The sequence below is a fragment of the Mustelus asterias genome, chromosome 10 (genome assembly GCF_964213995.1).
Source record: "Mustelus asterias chromosome 10, sMusAst1.hap1.1, whole genome shotgun sequence".
In the NCBI taxonomy this organism is placed as follows: domain Eukaryota; kingdom Metazoa; phylum Chordata; class Chondrichthyes; order Carcharhiniformes; family Triakidae; genus Mustelus; species Mustelus asterias.
The window spans coordinates 107,546,985-107,561,942 of NC_135810.1; the positions used below are offsets into that span (position 1 = coordinate 107,546,985).

General features: G+C 47.5%; 1 protein-coding gene across 1 annotated transcript in view; it reads right to left on the reverse strand.

Moving 5' to 3' along the window:
* atp10a (ATPase phospholipid transporting 10A) overlaps window positions 1-13,277 on the reverse strand; it is a 187,436-nt gene extending 174,159 nt beyond the window's left edge. The window contains exon 1 of the mRNA XM_078222415.1: window positions 12,552-13,277. Within this exon, the coding sequence (XP_078078541.1) occupies window positions 12,552-12,961 (410 nt within the window). The 5' untranslated portion in view covers window positions 12,962-13,277. The remainder of the gene's footprint in view (window positions 1-12,551) is intronic.
* Window positions 13,278-14,958: the final 1,681 nt, after the last annotated feature.

Genomic DNA, 14,958 nt, shown 5'->3' on the forward strand with positions numbered 1-14,958 from the left:
AGCGTGGGGTTTTAACAGTAGGGTGGTATCAAGGAGCAGGGGGCCAGAAGAGAGCTGCAGGGCCCAGACATTTTGATACAAGCTAGGCCCAATCAATTTTACTTTCCTGGCTTCACTTAATGTCTGAAATCAGTCTCCTGACAGAAGTGACAAGATGTGTGGAAGCCCCTCCCCAGCCATAGGTACCCAGTGTGAGGCAAGAACATAAGATATAGCAGTCGGAGTAGGACACATGGCCCCCACAGCCTACTCCATGATGGTTGGTCTGACCTTGTCTCAACTCCACTTTGCTGCCTCGCCCTCATGACCCTCGACTCCCCGGCCCTTCAAAGATCTGTAGGAAACATTTCAACTTAATTTGTGCGCAGCAGTATTGAGATCATCACCAGATAATCTGTTTTCACCACGTTGGTCATGACACATAAAAACATTACAACTAGGAGCAGGCCATTTGGCCCCTCGAGCCTGCTCTGCCATCCAATAAAGTCATGGCTAATCTTTATGTGGATTCAGCTCCACTTACCCACCCGCTCACCGTAGCTCTTAATTCTTTTACTTGTTCAAAAATGTATCTATCCTTGCCTTAAAAACATTCAATGAGGTAGCCTCAACTGTTTCACTGGGCAGGGAATGCCACAGATTCACAACCCTTTGGGTGAAAAAGTTTCTCCTGGTATAACTCTCCTCTTCTTCAAATTAGAGCCACGGAATCATTCACATCCTCCCTGATGGGGAGAGGGGGTTGGGTTTTACCTGCTCATCCAAAGGCAAACACTCCTGATAGTGCAGCACTCCCTCAGTAACGCAGTGGAGTGCCAGCCCCGATTTGGTGCTCGGGTCTTGAGAATTTTTGTTCCTTATTCTTTCATGGATGTGGGTGTCACTGACTAGACCAGCACTTATTGCCCATCCCTAAGTTGCCCTTCAGAGGGTGGTAGCCTTCTTGAACCGCTGCAGTCCCCAAGGTGTCGGAACACCCACCGTGCTGCTGGGGAGGCTGTTCCAGGATTTTGATCTCGCGACTGAGAAGGAATGTGGGGCTTGAACCCACAAGCTTCTGACTCAACCGAGAAAGTGACACCAGTTGAGCCACAGCTAATGCCAAACTTCGTTGTGCTGGACATCACTTGTTTACAAATGTTTCTCATGCCTGGTGCTCCAGTAACTGAGGTAATGGGAATGGGGGGCAGACCCAGGACCCTGGTTCATCGCAATATGCTTTTGCTGGGTCTATAATATTGATGCCAGGATGAGAGAGTCAGTCGCAATGCTGTAAGCGGAGGGAGACGGTCTCTCAAAAGGCAAATAACAGAAATGCCAATGGGGAGGCAGTGGCGTAGCGGTATTGTCACTGGACTAGTAATCCAGAGATCCAGGGTAACACGCTGGGGACAAGGGTTCGAATCCCACCATGGCAGATGTTGGAAGTTGGACAGGAATTAAAAGTCCAATGATGACTATGAACCCATCTGGTTCACTAATACCTCCTCAGGGAAGGAAATCTTTCATCCGTACCACCCTTTTTCCCAGGGTGGAAGAGTCAATTACGAAGAGGTTTAAGTTGCGAGGGGCAAGGTTTAAAGTAGCTGTCCGAGGCAAGTTTTTCATTGAAAGAATCATAGAAACCCCACAGTGCAGAAAGAGGCCATTTGGCCCATCGAGTCTGCACCGACCATGATCCCACCCAGGCCCCACCCCCATATCCCTACATATTTACCCACTAATCCCTCTAACCTACACATCTCAGGACACTAAGGGGCAATTTTAGCATGGCCAATCAACCACATCTTTGGACTGTGGGAGGAAACCGGAGTACCCGGAGGAAACCCACGCAGACACGAGGAGAATGTGCAAATTCCAAACCAACAGTGACTCAAGCCGGGAATCGAACCCAGGTCCCTGGAGCTGTGAAGCAGCAGTGCTAACCACTGTGCTACCGTGCCGCCCAATGGGCACCTGAGGAGCCTAAGTGCAGAGAACGGGTAAAATGAATTTTCCTTTTACACAGAGGGTGGTGGATGCCTGGAACTCGCTGCCAGGGGAGCAGTGGAAGCAGATACGATAGTGACTTTTAAGGGGTGTCTTGACAAATACATGAATAGGATGGGAATGGAGGGATTATGGTCCCCGGAAGTGTAGGGGGTTTTAGATCAGACGGGCAGCATGGTCGGTGCAGACTTGGAGAGCCAAAGGCCTGTTCCCGTGCTGTAATTTTCTTTGTTCTTGGTCTGGCCTACATGCGACTCCAGACTCACACGCTTGACTCTTAACCGCTCTCTGAAATGGCCTAACAAGCCACCCGGTTCAGGGCCATCACTGATGGGGGAACAAATGCTGACTTTGCCATGAATGAATGAAAACACACACAAAAAAAAAACCACACTGCACAATTAGCATCGGGCCAACTGTTGATATTTACACGCAGAGAGCAGCGTTAAAAACAGCTACATTCCAGGCAGCGGTGAGAGCTAGCAAGAGTAAACAACTGCTTTACTTCATTTCCAGGTTAGACACGACCGGGAAAATGTATTTGCTCAAGTGAAAAATGCATCACATTTCAAGAAGTAATTCATTGTGTGGCACGCTTTAAGGAGAAGCTTTGGCGCGAAGGGCGAGGGTGTCTTGTCATCACTCCCAGCCGAGCAGAAATAATCTCCTCTCCACCGTGCTCTCTGAAGTCCAGTCAAGACTGTGCCGACAGCCAAACAAGCTACTAATGCAAGCCTTCTGGTCTCCAGCACTGGCAGAGAGCCAGCTGTGGGGTAAGGGCACAGCTGGCTTCCCAGTCCCAGACACAGGCGAAAAAGAGAGCAAAAACATATCGAAAAGACACAACCTTTTCACTCCTGCACATCCTAGCAACAGGAATTCAGCAGCAGGCGAACCGTCCTCATTGAAACCCTTTCGACAAAAGAGCGAGTCATCAGGTAGCTAGTTCGCACCTTCTTTTGGCAAAAAAAACATTATAGCTTTCCTTCAGTGCGGAAAATAAAACCTTCTGTGCTAATAAAACGAACGGAACTGGATCTAACCAAGGTGTTGACTACACTGTTGACAATTCTGACTCACTCTCACCAATGTTAAGAGATGCCAAGAAGAGGGACTGGGATGGGGAAGGGGGAAATAAACTTACTTTTCTTTTCACTGTGTCAATTTTACCCAACCTGTTCAACAGAAACAGCTGAGGTCGGGGTGGTGGGGGGAAGGGGCAAACCAGATTCTGTCTGGAAACCATTTTACCCGTTCTCTGCACTTAGGTTCCCGAGATGCCCATCGAGAAACAAACGGGAATCTCCACCATTAAATCCAATTCGAATGCGGAGATTTCTCTTGTCAGTTGCACTCTTCCCATCATGCCCTCCCAATTTGTCGACGAGCCTTCCTTTGATCCGGATGGCAGGTCCGACCTCTTGGGCCTCCCCACCCGCCAACCCTGTCTTCTCACTATGTTTCTCGGACAGGCAGCTGACCAGCAGGTTGGTGATCAGTTACAAGTTTTGTTTTTATTCGGAGGCTTACAATAACACCGCAATGAAGTTACTGTGAAAATCCCCTAGTCGCCACACTCTGATGCCTGTTCGGGTAACACTGAGGGAAAATTAAGCATGGACAATGCACCTAACCAGCGCGTCTTTTGGACTGTGGGAGGAAAACGGAGCACCCGGAGGAAACCCACGCAGACACGGGGAGAGCATGCAGGCTCTACACTTCACCAACAACCTGTCCTGGTCCCCCCATGCCGACACTATAGCTAAGGAAGCCTACAAACGCCTCCACTTTCTCAGAAGGCTAAGGAAATTTGGCATGTCAGCTACAACTCTCACCAACTTTTACAGATGCACCACAGAAAGCATTCTTTCCAGCGGGAAGTGTAGACAGAGTCAATGGATGGGAGGCTAGTTTATGTGATGGACTGGGCTTCATTCACGACTTTTTGTAGTTTATGGTCTTGGGCAGAACAGGAGCCATACCAAGCTGTGATACAACCAGAAAGAATGCTTTCTATGGTGCATCTGTAAAAGTTGGAGAGAGTTGTAGCTGACATGCCAAATTTCCTTTGCCTTCTGAGAAAGCGGAGGCGTTCGCAGGCTTCCTTAACTATAACGTGATGTAGCAAGACACAAGAGAAAGAAAAGGTGCTTTCTGTGAAGGAAGAGCAGAGGGGAAATGAGAACCACACAGAAAGAGAACCACAACAGCTTGCTGATAAGACAGCACGTTTCACGTAGTAAAACAGCCCAGTATGACATCAAACCACGCATGCGATTGTCGGTCAGGTCACCAAAAGCTCAACCAAAGAAGTAGGTTTGAAGGAGTGTCCTGAAGAAGCACGGTAGAGAGGTGGAGACTTACAAGGGAGACATCCTAGAACTTGGGGCCGAGGTAACTGAAGACATGGCCACCAGTGGTGAAATGATTAATAATCGGGAATGTCAAGAGTAGCGTAGATATCTCAGGTGATGGGGCGGGAGGAGATTCAAGAGACAAGGAGGAGCAAAGCCATTTTCTTAATCATTAATCCACCTCCTTCCTTCTGAAGCAGATTTGCTTTTCACAACTCAAGGATGTCGCCCGATCTCAAGGAGGGCAGAGAAAACGTCTTTAAGCACACGCTGAAGGTCTCACTGAAAAGGGGACAATTTGACATTGGGCACGTGTGAGAGAGGAACTGGTCATAAGCCATGCCAGGTGGCGCCAGGGACCTACGGCACTGCTGCCTCACAGCGCCAGGGACCTACGGCACTGCTGCTTCACAGCGCCAGGGACCTACGGCACTGCTGCTTCACAGCGCCAGGGACCTACGGCACTGCTGCCTCACAGCGCCAGGGACCTACGGCACTGCTGCTTCACAGCGCCAGGGACCTACGGCACTGCTGCCTCACAGCGCCAGGGACCTACGGCACTGCTGCTTCACAGCGCCAGGGACCTACGGCACTGCTGCCTCACAGCGCCAGGGACCTACGGCACTGCTGCTTCACAGCGCCAGGGACCTACGGCACTGCTGCCTCACAGCGCCAGGGACCTACGGCACTGCTGCTTCACAGCGCCAGGGACCTACGGCACTGCTGCCTCACAGCGCCAGGGACCTACGGCACCGTCGGAAAATGACCAAAAAATCTCTGCTGTGGAGACGTGACAAAAATGGGAAGGGGGAAAAGAGCAGAACCTTGGCTCAAGAAACCCCTTCCCCACCCCTTTCTTCAGGGCAACTCTCGTCCTCCCTGCTTCTGGACCCGGGGCTCCGGGACTGGCTTGGTGATTCACCCGAGGACACGTAAATCATGAAACCCGGCTGACGCATCCTCATTTTGTGGGACTGAGGGCGACTCCTCTATGTTTAAGTAAACCCCTGCGAGAGAGTGATGGATAAATGCAGGATTGGAATAGATGAACCAAAAAACAAGGAACAGTACAGCACAGGAAAAAGCTGCGGCCCACCAAGCCTGCATTGACACATGATTCCTTTCTAAACTAAAGACCTTTTTCCTCTACACGGTCTGCATCCCTCTATTCCCTGCCTATTCCTGTATCTGTCAAGATGCCTCTTAAACGTTGCTATTGTATCTGCTTCTATCACTTCCTCTGGCAGCGCATTCCAGGCACTTCCCACCCTCTGTGTAAAAAACTTGCCTCTCACATCTCCTTTGAACTTTCCCCCTTTTACCTTAAACCCTAGTAATTGTAACTCACCTGATGAAGGAGCAGCGCTCCGAAAGCTCGTGATACCAAATAAACCTGTTGGACTTTAACCTGGTGTTGAGACTTCTTACTGTCCCCTAGTAATTGACATTTCTACCTTGGAGAAATGATTCAGATGATCCCAGGCCTCTCACAATTTTGTAAACTTCTATAAGGTCGCCCCTCAGTGAAAACAAACCAAGTTTTTCCAATCTCTCCTCACAGCTAATGCCCTTCAAACCAGGCAACATCGTGGTAACCTATTTCTGTACCCTCTCCAAAGCCTCCACATCCTTTTAGATGGTGATAACTCCTGTAGTCTTCCATTTCAACTGACAAGATGGCTATGTACACTCCAGAGCAACTTTTGGTTCCTTGCAAAGTAGCCTCTATTTCAGTTAGGGAAGGTAAGCAGTCAAACCAAAATCATCTGAACAACTTGTGGCAGATGCAGGGCTACCTTGAGGAAGTGGTTTATCCACCACTGAAACTTCAGTTGCAATGTAACCCCTCAACCACATTTAAATATCTGGGTATTTTCTCATTTCTGAATTTTGAAATTGAAGGCTGATATTTGCGGACATTAAAGTGATGTTAAGAGTGTCGGGCTTTGCAAAAGTCAGTGGCAATGGGCTGGAAACATGTTTTGCCATCTACTCATGTGCTGTCAAAATTGCAGCATGGAATGAATAAAAGCACTATGGTTTTTCACAATCTCGAAAGGGGATGGTTCTGTTTTTAATTCCTAACTAAACTGTATTATTAACGGTGGTTTAAGTGCTCGATTCACAAAACAATTCCTACACTATTTGTCAGCTAAAACATAACAGATTGACTTTAATTCCATCCTCATGACTCACTCCTGTTTCTGGGAAAAGGGAGCATTTTTTTTTTAAAAAACAGGAGTAGAGACCAAAGACTGAGGAATACATTTCATTTCCTATTTGTAAACCATTTGTTATTTCAAAATGAAAGGTTTGAAATTCCAGCGTAAAAAAGGGAAACAATCAGAATTGAAAAGATCTTTCAAAGAGTAAAACAGATGGGTCCGTCATAGTTTCAGCAGGTAAGAGCGGCTCGGACTAGTTTAAGTTTAACTCAGTCCCAGTTTACTAAAGGGTTAGGGTTCTGTGGCCATGCCATCTGCACAGGCAAAAGAAAAAGCAGTTCAAGCTTCATCCTGTTACAGTAATAATAAAGCTGAGAAAACATCTGTCCCGACTCCGATTCAACACACTTAGCGGACTTAACAACCAGGCAAATAGCCACTTCGGAACCCTCGCCAAATTGGAACTGGATTCCAAATGCAAAGCTAGGAACATTCCCAGAAATGCACGTGTCAGTATGCTACCACGCGGCCCTCTCAATTATAAATGAAAGCACATTCTTGACAGCGCAATTCACACAAGTGAATTAGGCGGCACGGTGGCACAGTGGTTAACATTGCTGCCTCACAGCGCCAGGGACCCGGGTTCGATTCCGGCTTCAGGTGACTGTGTGGAATTTGCATATTCTTCTCGTGGTCTGCGTGTCTTCCCACACTCCAAAGATGTGTGGGTTAGGTGGATTGGCCATGCTATATTGACCCTTAGTGTCAGGAGGATTAGCAGGGTAAACATGTGGGGTTACGGGGATGGGGTCTGGGTGGGATTGTGGTCAGTGCAGTCTCAATGGGCCAAATGGCCTCCTTCTACACTATAGGGATTCTATGAATGAAAAAGTAGAAGCAACTTCAATAGAACTAAAAAAACAACTTGTGATCTGAGTTAGCTTTTGCTGCGAAAGATCCTGGGAAAATCGACTGGGCCATAGGTCAAAGAATGGTTTATCTGATCTGTTGCAATAAATCTGAAGACTGCAACCCGTCAACAATATTAATGCAAGGATATATTTTCCCGTAAATGGATTGTGGGAGCGATTATCCAGCCATGTTGCGCCCGATACAGATCAGATCGGGGCCGCACGGGGTCGGAGAATCACGGGGGAGGGGCCCCAGAGCGTTTAGTGCTAGAAAGAACTTCCTTTGTGGTTCTCCCAGCTCCCGCGCCCGGGCATAATCTGCTTCCCGCACATTTAAATACGCTTTGTCTGTTTCAAGATTCTCCCTGCTCCCAGGATTCTCCGACCCTCAGACACAGTGAGAACCCACCGAGAATCGCTACCGGGTCTCCTCAGACGGAGACCAGGCACGGTGGCCACGCCAAGGTGCTCAGAGGCTATTGAGGCCCCTTGGATGGTCAGGGACATGACTGGGCCATGCAAACCTGGCTGTGCCCACATGGCAGTGCCCCAGGTAGGGGCAGGGGGCGGTGTTCCATTGCCCCGAGGATGACAATCTGTGTTTGGGGTGGGGGTAGGTGGTGGTTGGGTGGAAACATGCATCCAATGAGGAGGAGGGAGGATGATGTTCGATGCAGGAGAGCTGAGATTCTTCAATTCACTTTGAGATCAGGGCACCTGTACTCTGAAGTTGGGCTTGTTGGCCGGTTTAGGCCCCGACCCTCCCAGAGTGCGGGAAGGTCGCTGGCCTTTCCTAGCCCAGAATGACATCTTTGACAAAATTCCACCCAAATGTCAATTAAAAGAGGTTTAGGATGTGCATCGGTGTTTAAAGTACCAATAATATCATGGTGTAAGACACACCGATAAGAACCTCCTTCAAGGAGGTTGATCAGGGAACTTCAGACTTTGAACAGGATTTTTTTTAATGTCAACAGAAATCAGCCACTCCTTCCCAATATTAAAATGTAAATAAAAACAGAGAGAAACAGAGTTAACGGTGGCGTTCTTCCATCAGGGTTTAGTCCTGTGGGAGTGACGGGGACCAGGGGTGTTTCCCACTAAGGAGGCTTGCAGGAAAACACGACACGTCTTCCAGCCCCAAACTCATTGATTATACGACTGGGCACCATCTTCCACGGTGGGGCAAGGCTCATAGCCATTGTATCCGGTTGCCATATTGGAAAGGCACTCAACATGACTGACCCATTATTGAAGAAAAAGGATAGACCTCCTGGGAATGAAGATGGACCTCTGGAAGCGCTCTCATTTGGAAGATGGACCTTCTGAGAATGAAGATGATTCTGCAAGAGGCTGGAAGATGGGCATTATCGGTGACCATTACGGTGACAAGCACTGCTGCCTTGCTGTGTCAGGTACCTGGGTTTGATTCCCAAAAACATGCTGATTAGGTGCATTGAGGGAGAATTTAGCATGGTCAATGTACCCGAACAGGCGCCAGAGTGTGGCGACTAGGGGATTTTCACAATAACTTCATTGCAGTGTTAATGTAAGCCTAGAATCACTGAATCCCTACAATGCAGAAGTAGGCCATTTGGCCTATGGAGTCTGCACCCACCACAATCTCACCCACACCGTATTCCCATAACCCCACATATTTACCCTTGCTAATCCCCCTGACACTGGGGTCAATCTAGCACGGCCAATCAACCTAACCCGCACATCTTTGGAGTGTGGGAGGAAACCGGAGCACTTGGAGGAAACCCATGCAGACACGGGGAGAACGTGCAGACTCCAAACAGACTGTGACCCAAGGCCAGGATTGAACCTGGGTCCCTGGTGCTGTGAGGCAACAGTGCTAACCACTGTCACCGTGCTGCCTACTTGTGGCACTAATAAATAAACTTTTTAAAAAACTTTAATCAATTAGTCTGGTAGATGCATCTGCAGTGATGCACCCCCCCCGCCCCCCCACCCAAAAGTTTCTAAGCCGCTGTCTATGCCTTTGGAACAAACCTTTAAAATTAAATCCCAGCGTACACTCGTACAAGTAGATCAGACCTTCCCAAAGCTCACCTTGAGTAGAAATCTCACCCTTGAATTAGGGAAAAAAATCATGACAACAGATGTCCAGCCAATTACCGCTCATCACAGAACCTGGTGCATGTATTTGATCTGTTTTTCAAAGCACAGCGTATCCCAAGGTGATCCTTAAGGTAAACTTTGTGGGGATGATTTATATGGAAAAAGCTATCTATAAAGCACCCTGGCAGTAAATCAAACCGTTAAGAATGATTAAAGTCTGCTTGAGTCCGCATCGTGTACTGCAGCTGTGTACAGAAAAAAACATCCAGTGTTGCAATGTGAAGATTGTTAATGTTCCAACTTACAAAAAACTGCAGAGACAACCTGAAATAGGAAGTTAGCCTATCACCTGTTACATACCCAAAAATGTGCCAGTTAGGGGGATTGGCCAGGCTAAATTGTCCCAAGGTGTGTATTTATTAGTCTCACAAGTAGACTTACATTAACACTGCAATGAAGTTGCAATGAAGTTACTGTGAAAATCCTCCAGTCGCCATACCCGTTCGGCTACACTGAGGGAGAATTTAGCGTGGCCCATCCACCTAACCAGCACGTCTTTCAGACTGTGGGTGGAAACCGGAGCACCCGGAGGAAACCCACGCAGACACGGGGAGAACGTGCAGACTCTACACCAACAGTGACCCAAGCCGGGAATTGAACCCGAGTCCCTGGCATTGTAGGTTGGGGGGTGCGGAAATTAGCAGGGTAAATACGTGGAATCATGGGGATGGGATAAGATGCTCTGTCAGAGAGTCGGTGCAGACTTGATGGGCCGAACGGCCTCCTTCTGCACTGTAAGGGATTCTATATGCAGATCTTAGGCTGAGTTTGATGGCAGACTTATGAATTTGAAAATCATATATATTTTAAACGCCAGAGTTGTGAGGCTTGCTTAGAACGTTCCAAGACAAAACCTCAGGAACCTTAGAGCATCTAGATACCGACAGGAAGCTTTAGTTTTGGCACTTAAATGGCAAACTAGTACCAGTGTAAACCAAGATGGTTGAAAATCCATAATGGAGAAATGCACCCTATACATTGGATGTGGCGCAGTGGGTAGCTACCCTGCCTCCAAGCCAGAAGCCCCAGGTTCAGGTCCCACTCCAGGACTTGTTGGGAAGGTCTGTTCACAATGCTACCAAACAGGTTGAGTGTCTACTTGTAAATACTTCCAATTGACACCAACGTCAGCCGGTAACAACTGGAGAGATGGGAAGAACATTGGAGCCTCTACCATCACCATCCATAGATCCAGACTACAACACACATGTAAAAAGTGCGTGTTGCCACAGCAACGCAGAATTCCTGAGTGAATCGTAAGAGACCTGCACCAAACCCGAGGCAACAGAAAACTCGCACTGGAGAATAATGTACCAGATACGTGTTATAAAATAATGCTTCTTCAAAGAACTGATTTTAAAGTATACTTCCTTAAGATTTTGGAATATTTTCATTTTTGAAAAGAGTGGGGGCAAGATTTTCCAGCCGTTCCCATCAGTGGGAGCTTCTGGTCCCTCCCATAGTGACCCCCTGCCATGGGTTTTCCAGCGGCAGAGGGTCTGAACAATAGGAAAGCCCATTAACAGCAGCAGACCAGAAAACACGCAAAATACAGTGCAGGGGGAATGGAAAAACCCGCCCAATGTATCAATGTTGTAAATACCTGGATTCCACAGAAATAAAGTACGAATGTTGTAAACACCAGCGTACTATAAAAATATGAATGCTGTAAACATCTGCATTCTAGGAAAATAAAGTATTAACATTGTAAACACCTGCATTCTACAAAAATAAAATGAATGTTGTAAACACCTGCCTACCTTAAAAATAAAATATTAATGTTGAAAATACCTGCATCCTATAAAAGTAGAATGTTAATGCTTCAAAAGGGGGAGGCAGTGGAGTAGTGGTATTCTCCCTGCACGGGTAATCCAGAGACCCAATGCAAGATCTGGTGGAATACAGATGTTACAATGTGATGTCAAGACAACCAAGGCAGAAACAGGAGCAGTGAACCATTTGAGTTTTTACAAGAAACTTGGGGAGGTGATGGCTTAATGGCATTATTGCTAGACTAGTAATCCAGCAACTCAGCTAATGTTCTGGGGACCCGGGTTCGAATCCCACCACAGCAGATGGCGAAATTTGAATTCATTAAAAAAAAATCTGAAATTGAGAATCTACTGATGACCATGAAACCATTGTCGATGGTCAGAAAAACACATCTGGTTCACTAATGCCCGTCAGGGAAGGGAATCTGCCGTCCTTACTTGGTTTGGCCCACATGTGACTCCAGAGCCACAGCGATGTGGTTGGCTCTTAAATGGCCAAGTAAGCCACTCAGTTGAAGGGCAATTAGGAATGGGCACTAAATGCTGGCCCAGCCAGTGATACCCACATCCCATGGATGAATAAAAAAACCCTACATTCTATAAAATTAAAGTATTAATGCCACAAATATCTTAATTCTATAGAATCATAGAAACCCTACAGTACAGAAAGAGGCCATTCGGCCCATCGAGTATGCACCGACCACAATCCCACCCAGGCCCTACCCCCATATCCCTACATATTTACCCACTAATCCCTCTAACCTACGCATCTCAGGACGCTAAGGGCAATTTTGAGCATGGCCAATCAACCTAACCCGCACATCTTTGGACTGTGGGAGGAAACCGGAGCACCCGGAGGAAACCCACACAGACACTAGGAGAATGTGCAAACTCCACACAGACAGTGACCCAAGCCGGGAATCGAACCTAGGTCCCTGGAGCTGTGAAGCAGCAGTGTTAACCACTGTGCGACCGTGCCACCCTAAATTAATACCTAAATTTGTGGCATTAATACATAAAAATTTAGGTATTAATGCCACAAATAAAGTAAAGTTTATTTATTAATCATAAGTAAGGCTTACATTAACACTGCAATGAAGTTACTGTGAAATTCCCCTAGTCGCCACAGTCCATCGCCTGTTCGGGTCAATGCACCTAACCAGCACGTCTTTCAGAATTACCCGCATTCTATTACAGTATTAATGCAGCAAGTACCTGCAGTAGACCAGACAGTCCATGTGGTTGATCTCCTGGTCAGACCTGTATCTCCTGTAATCCTCCCACAGATCCTTCAGTGCGGTGACAGCCAGGATGAAGACCACAGGGGCCAATGCCAGCTCGGGTTGGAAGGCACTGACGATGGGCACAAAGTTCAACAGGGCAATGAAGACAAAGTAAACATTGGCGAAGCGGTGGAACTGCTCAAAGAGGTTCTTGGGCAGGAAGGAGAGCAGCGTGTACTTGGTGGTCTTGAGATGGTTGCTGGCATGCAGCCTCCCCGGCTGATCGGTGCCCTTGGCCCCGCCGGACAGCAGGTTGGAGCGGACACTGCGGCTCTTGCCCTCCCTCCTGCCCTTGGACCTGGGCAGCTTGCGACCTTTGGCGGGGGGTGTCTCCTGAGCCATGCTGACCTCCTCCTCCTCCCATGCACGTCGACCACCACCCTGCCTTGCTGACTACCCCAGTTTGACCACCAACCCTCCTTCACCACCAGCACCATATAAGTTCATGCACAGAGACAGCATGGGACTGTCTGTCTGTCTGTCTGTCCACTTTGCTCCTGTCCTACAGAGAGAGGCAGGCACAAAATTTTCCAACAAACTCCTGTCCACGTCCAATGTTCTCTCTTCTCTCCATAGTCACTGGGGGTGTGTTTTGTTCCGATCACCTCCTCTCCCCCCCTTACAACAAACTCACTCTCTCTTCAAATGTATCTCCTTGATGTTGTCAATATCCCGCAGAGTTAAACTTTTCCAGTACTTCATCACTTGTGTCTACAGACAGGAGCTGAGAAATGCCACACTGAAACTCACACACAGAGAAACACCAAACTCTCTCCCTCTCTGGGTTTATAGAAGCGTCACTCCTGACGATAAACTTCGACATTTCCGCTAAGAAAAAAAGTTATGGACAAAAGTTAACATTCAGTTCCAGCGGCAAGCCGAACGAAAAACCTGCCAGCTCCAAGTTTCTTTTCCTCTCGCTAGCAGCTAGCTCGTCACCACACCCATAGAGCACAAGACAGAACCAACCCCCAGCTCAGCTGCTGATTCCTCTCCGCTTTCTTTTTTGTTATTGTAACACACCCACTTTCTGTCTCTCTCACTTTCCACCTCTTGGTTACAGTCGATCCATTAGCTCCCTACAGTCCCCTCCCCAGTAGCCAACCAAGTTCAGTGCCTCTTATTCACCTGATAGCCAGAGGTTGAATTGGAAATGACATAGGCAATTGTTTCCCGTCTGTAGCCATGGTAGCCTCAAACGAGATAATGCAAAAATGTGTAGACACACACACACGTTGACAGGAAACACTCAAAGGTTGTAGATACTTGGAACAAGTCTGGATGATGTGTGCACTTTTGTAACTCCTTAAATCAAGATTGTTCTTTCAGTCGCAACACAAATCTTTTTTTCCCATTCATTCGTGGGACACAGGGCTTCGCTAACTGGCCAGCATTTATTGTAAGAAGTTTAACAACACCAGGTTAAAGTCCAACAGGTTTATTTGGTAGCAAAAGCCACACAAGCTTTCGGAGCCTTAAGCCCCTTCTTCAGGTGAGTGGGCATCTCCACATCATAAACCTGTTGTACTTTAGCCTGGTGTTGTTAAACTTCTTACTGTGTTTACCCCAGTCCAACGCCGGCATCTCCACATCAGCATTTATTGCCCATCCCTAGTTGCCCTTGGAGGGCAGTTGAGAGTCAACCCCATTGCTGTGGCTTTGGAGTCACATGTAAGCCAGACCAGGTAAGGAGGGCAGATTTCCTTCCCTGAAGGATATTAGTGAACCAGATGGGTTTTCCCAACAATCTTCCCTGCTGCCATCAAAAGTTTGAATGGACCTACCTTGATCTTTCTCTACACCCTAGCTATGACTGTAACACTACATTCTGCACTCTCTTTCCTTCTCTATGAACAGTATGCTTTGTCTGTATAGCGCACAAGAAACAATACTTTTCACTGTATGCTAATACATGTGACAATAATAAATCAAATGTTTCATGGTCATCAGTAGATCCCAGATTATTTTTATTGAATTCAAATTTCACCATCTGCTGTGATGGGATTTGAACCCAGGTCCCAAGAACAGGTGAGTTTCTGGATTAGTAGGCTAGCGATAATACCACTCGGCCATCACTCCCACTGCCTCGTTATAGGACTAGAGGGCTGCAAAATCAAAGATAATCTATAATTAGGGGTGGCACAGTGGTTAGCATTGCTGCCGCACAGTGCCAGGGACCCGAGTTTGATTCCATAAGAGAAAACACTGGAAAATCTCAGCAGGTCTGGCAGCATCTGTAAGGAGAGAAAAGAGCTGACATTTCGAGTCCAGATGTTCCTTTGTCAAAGCTTGATTTTACCCGGGTTCGATTCCCAGCTTGGGACACTGTGTGGAGTCTG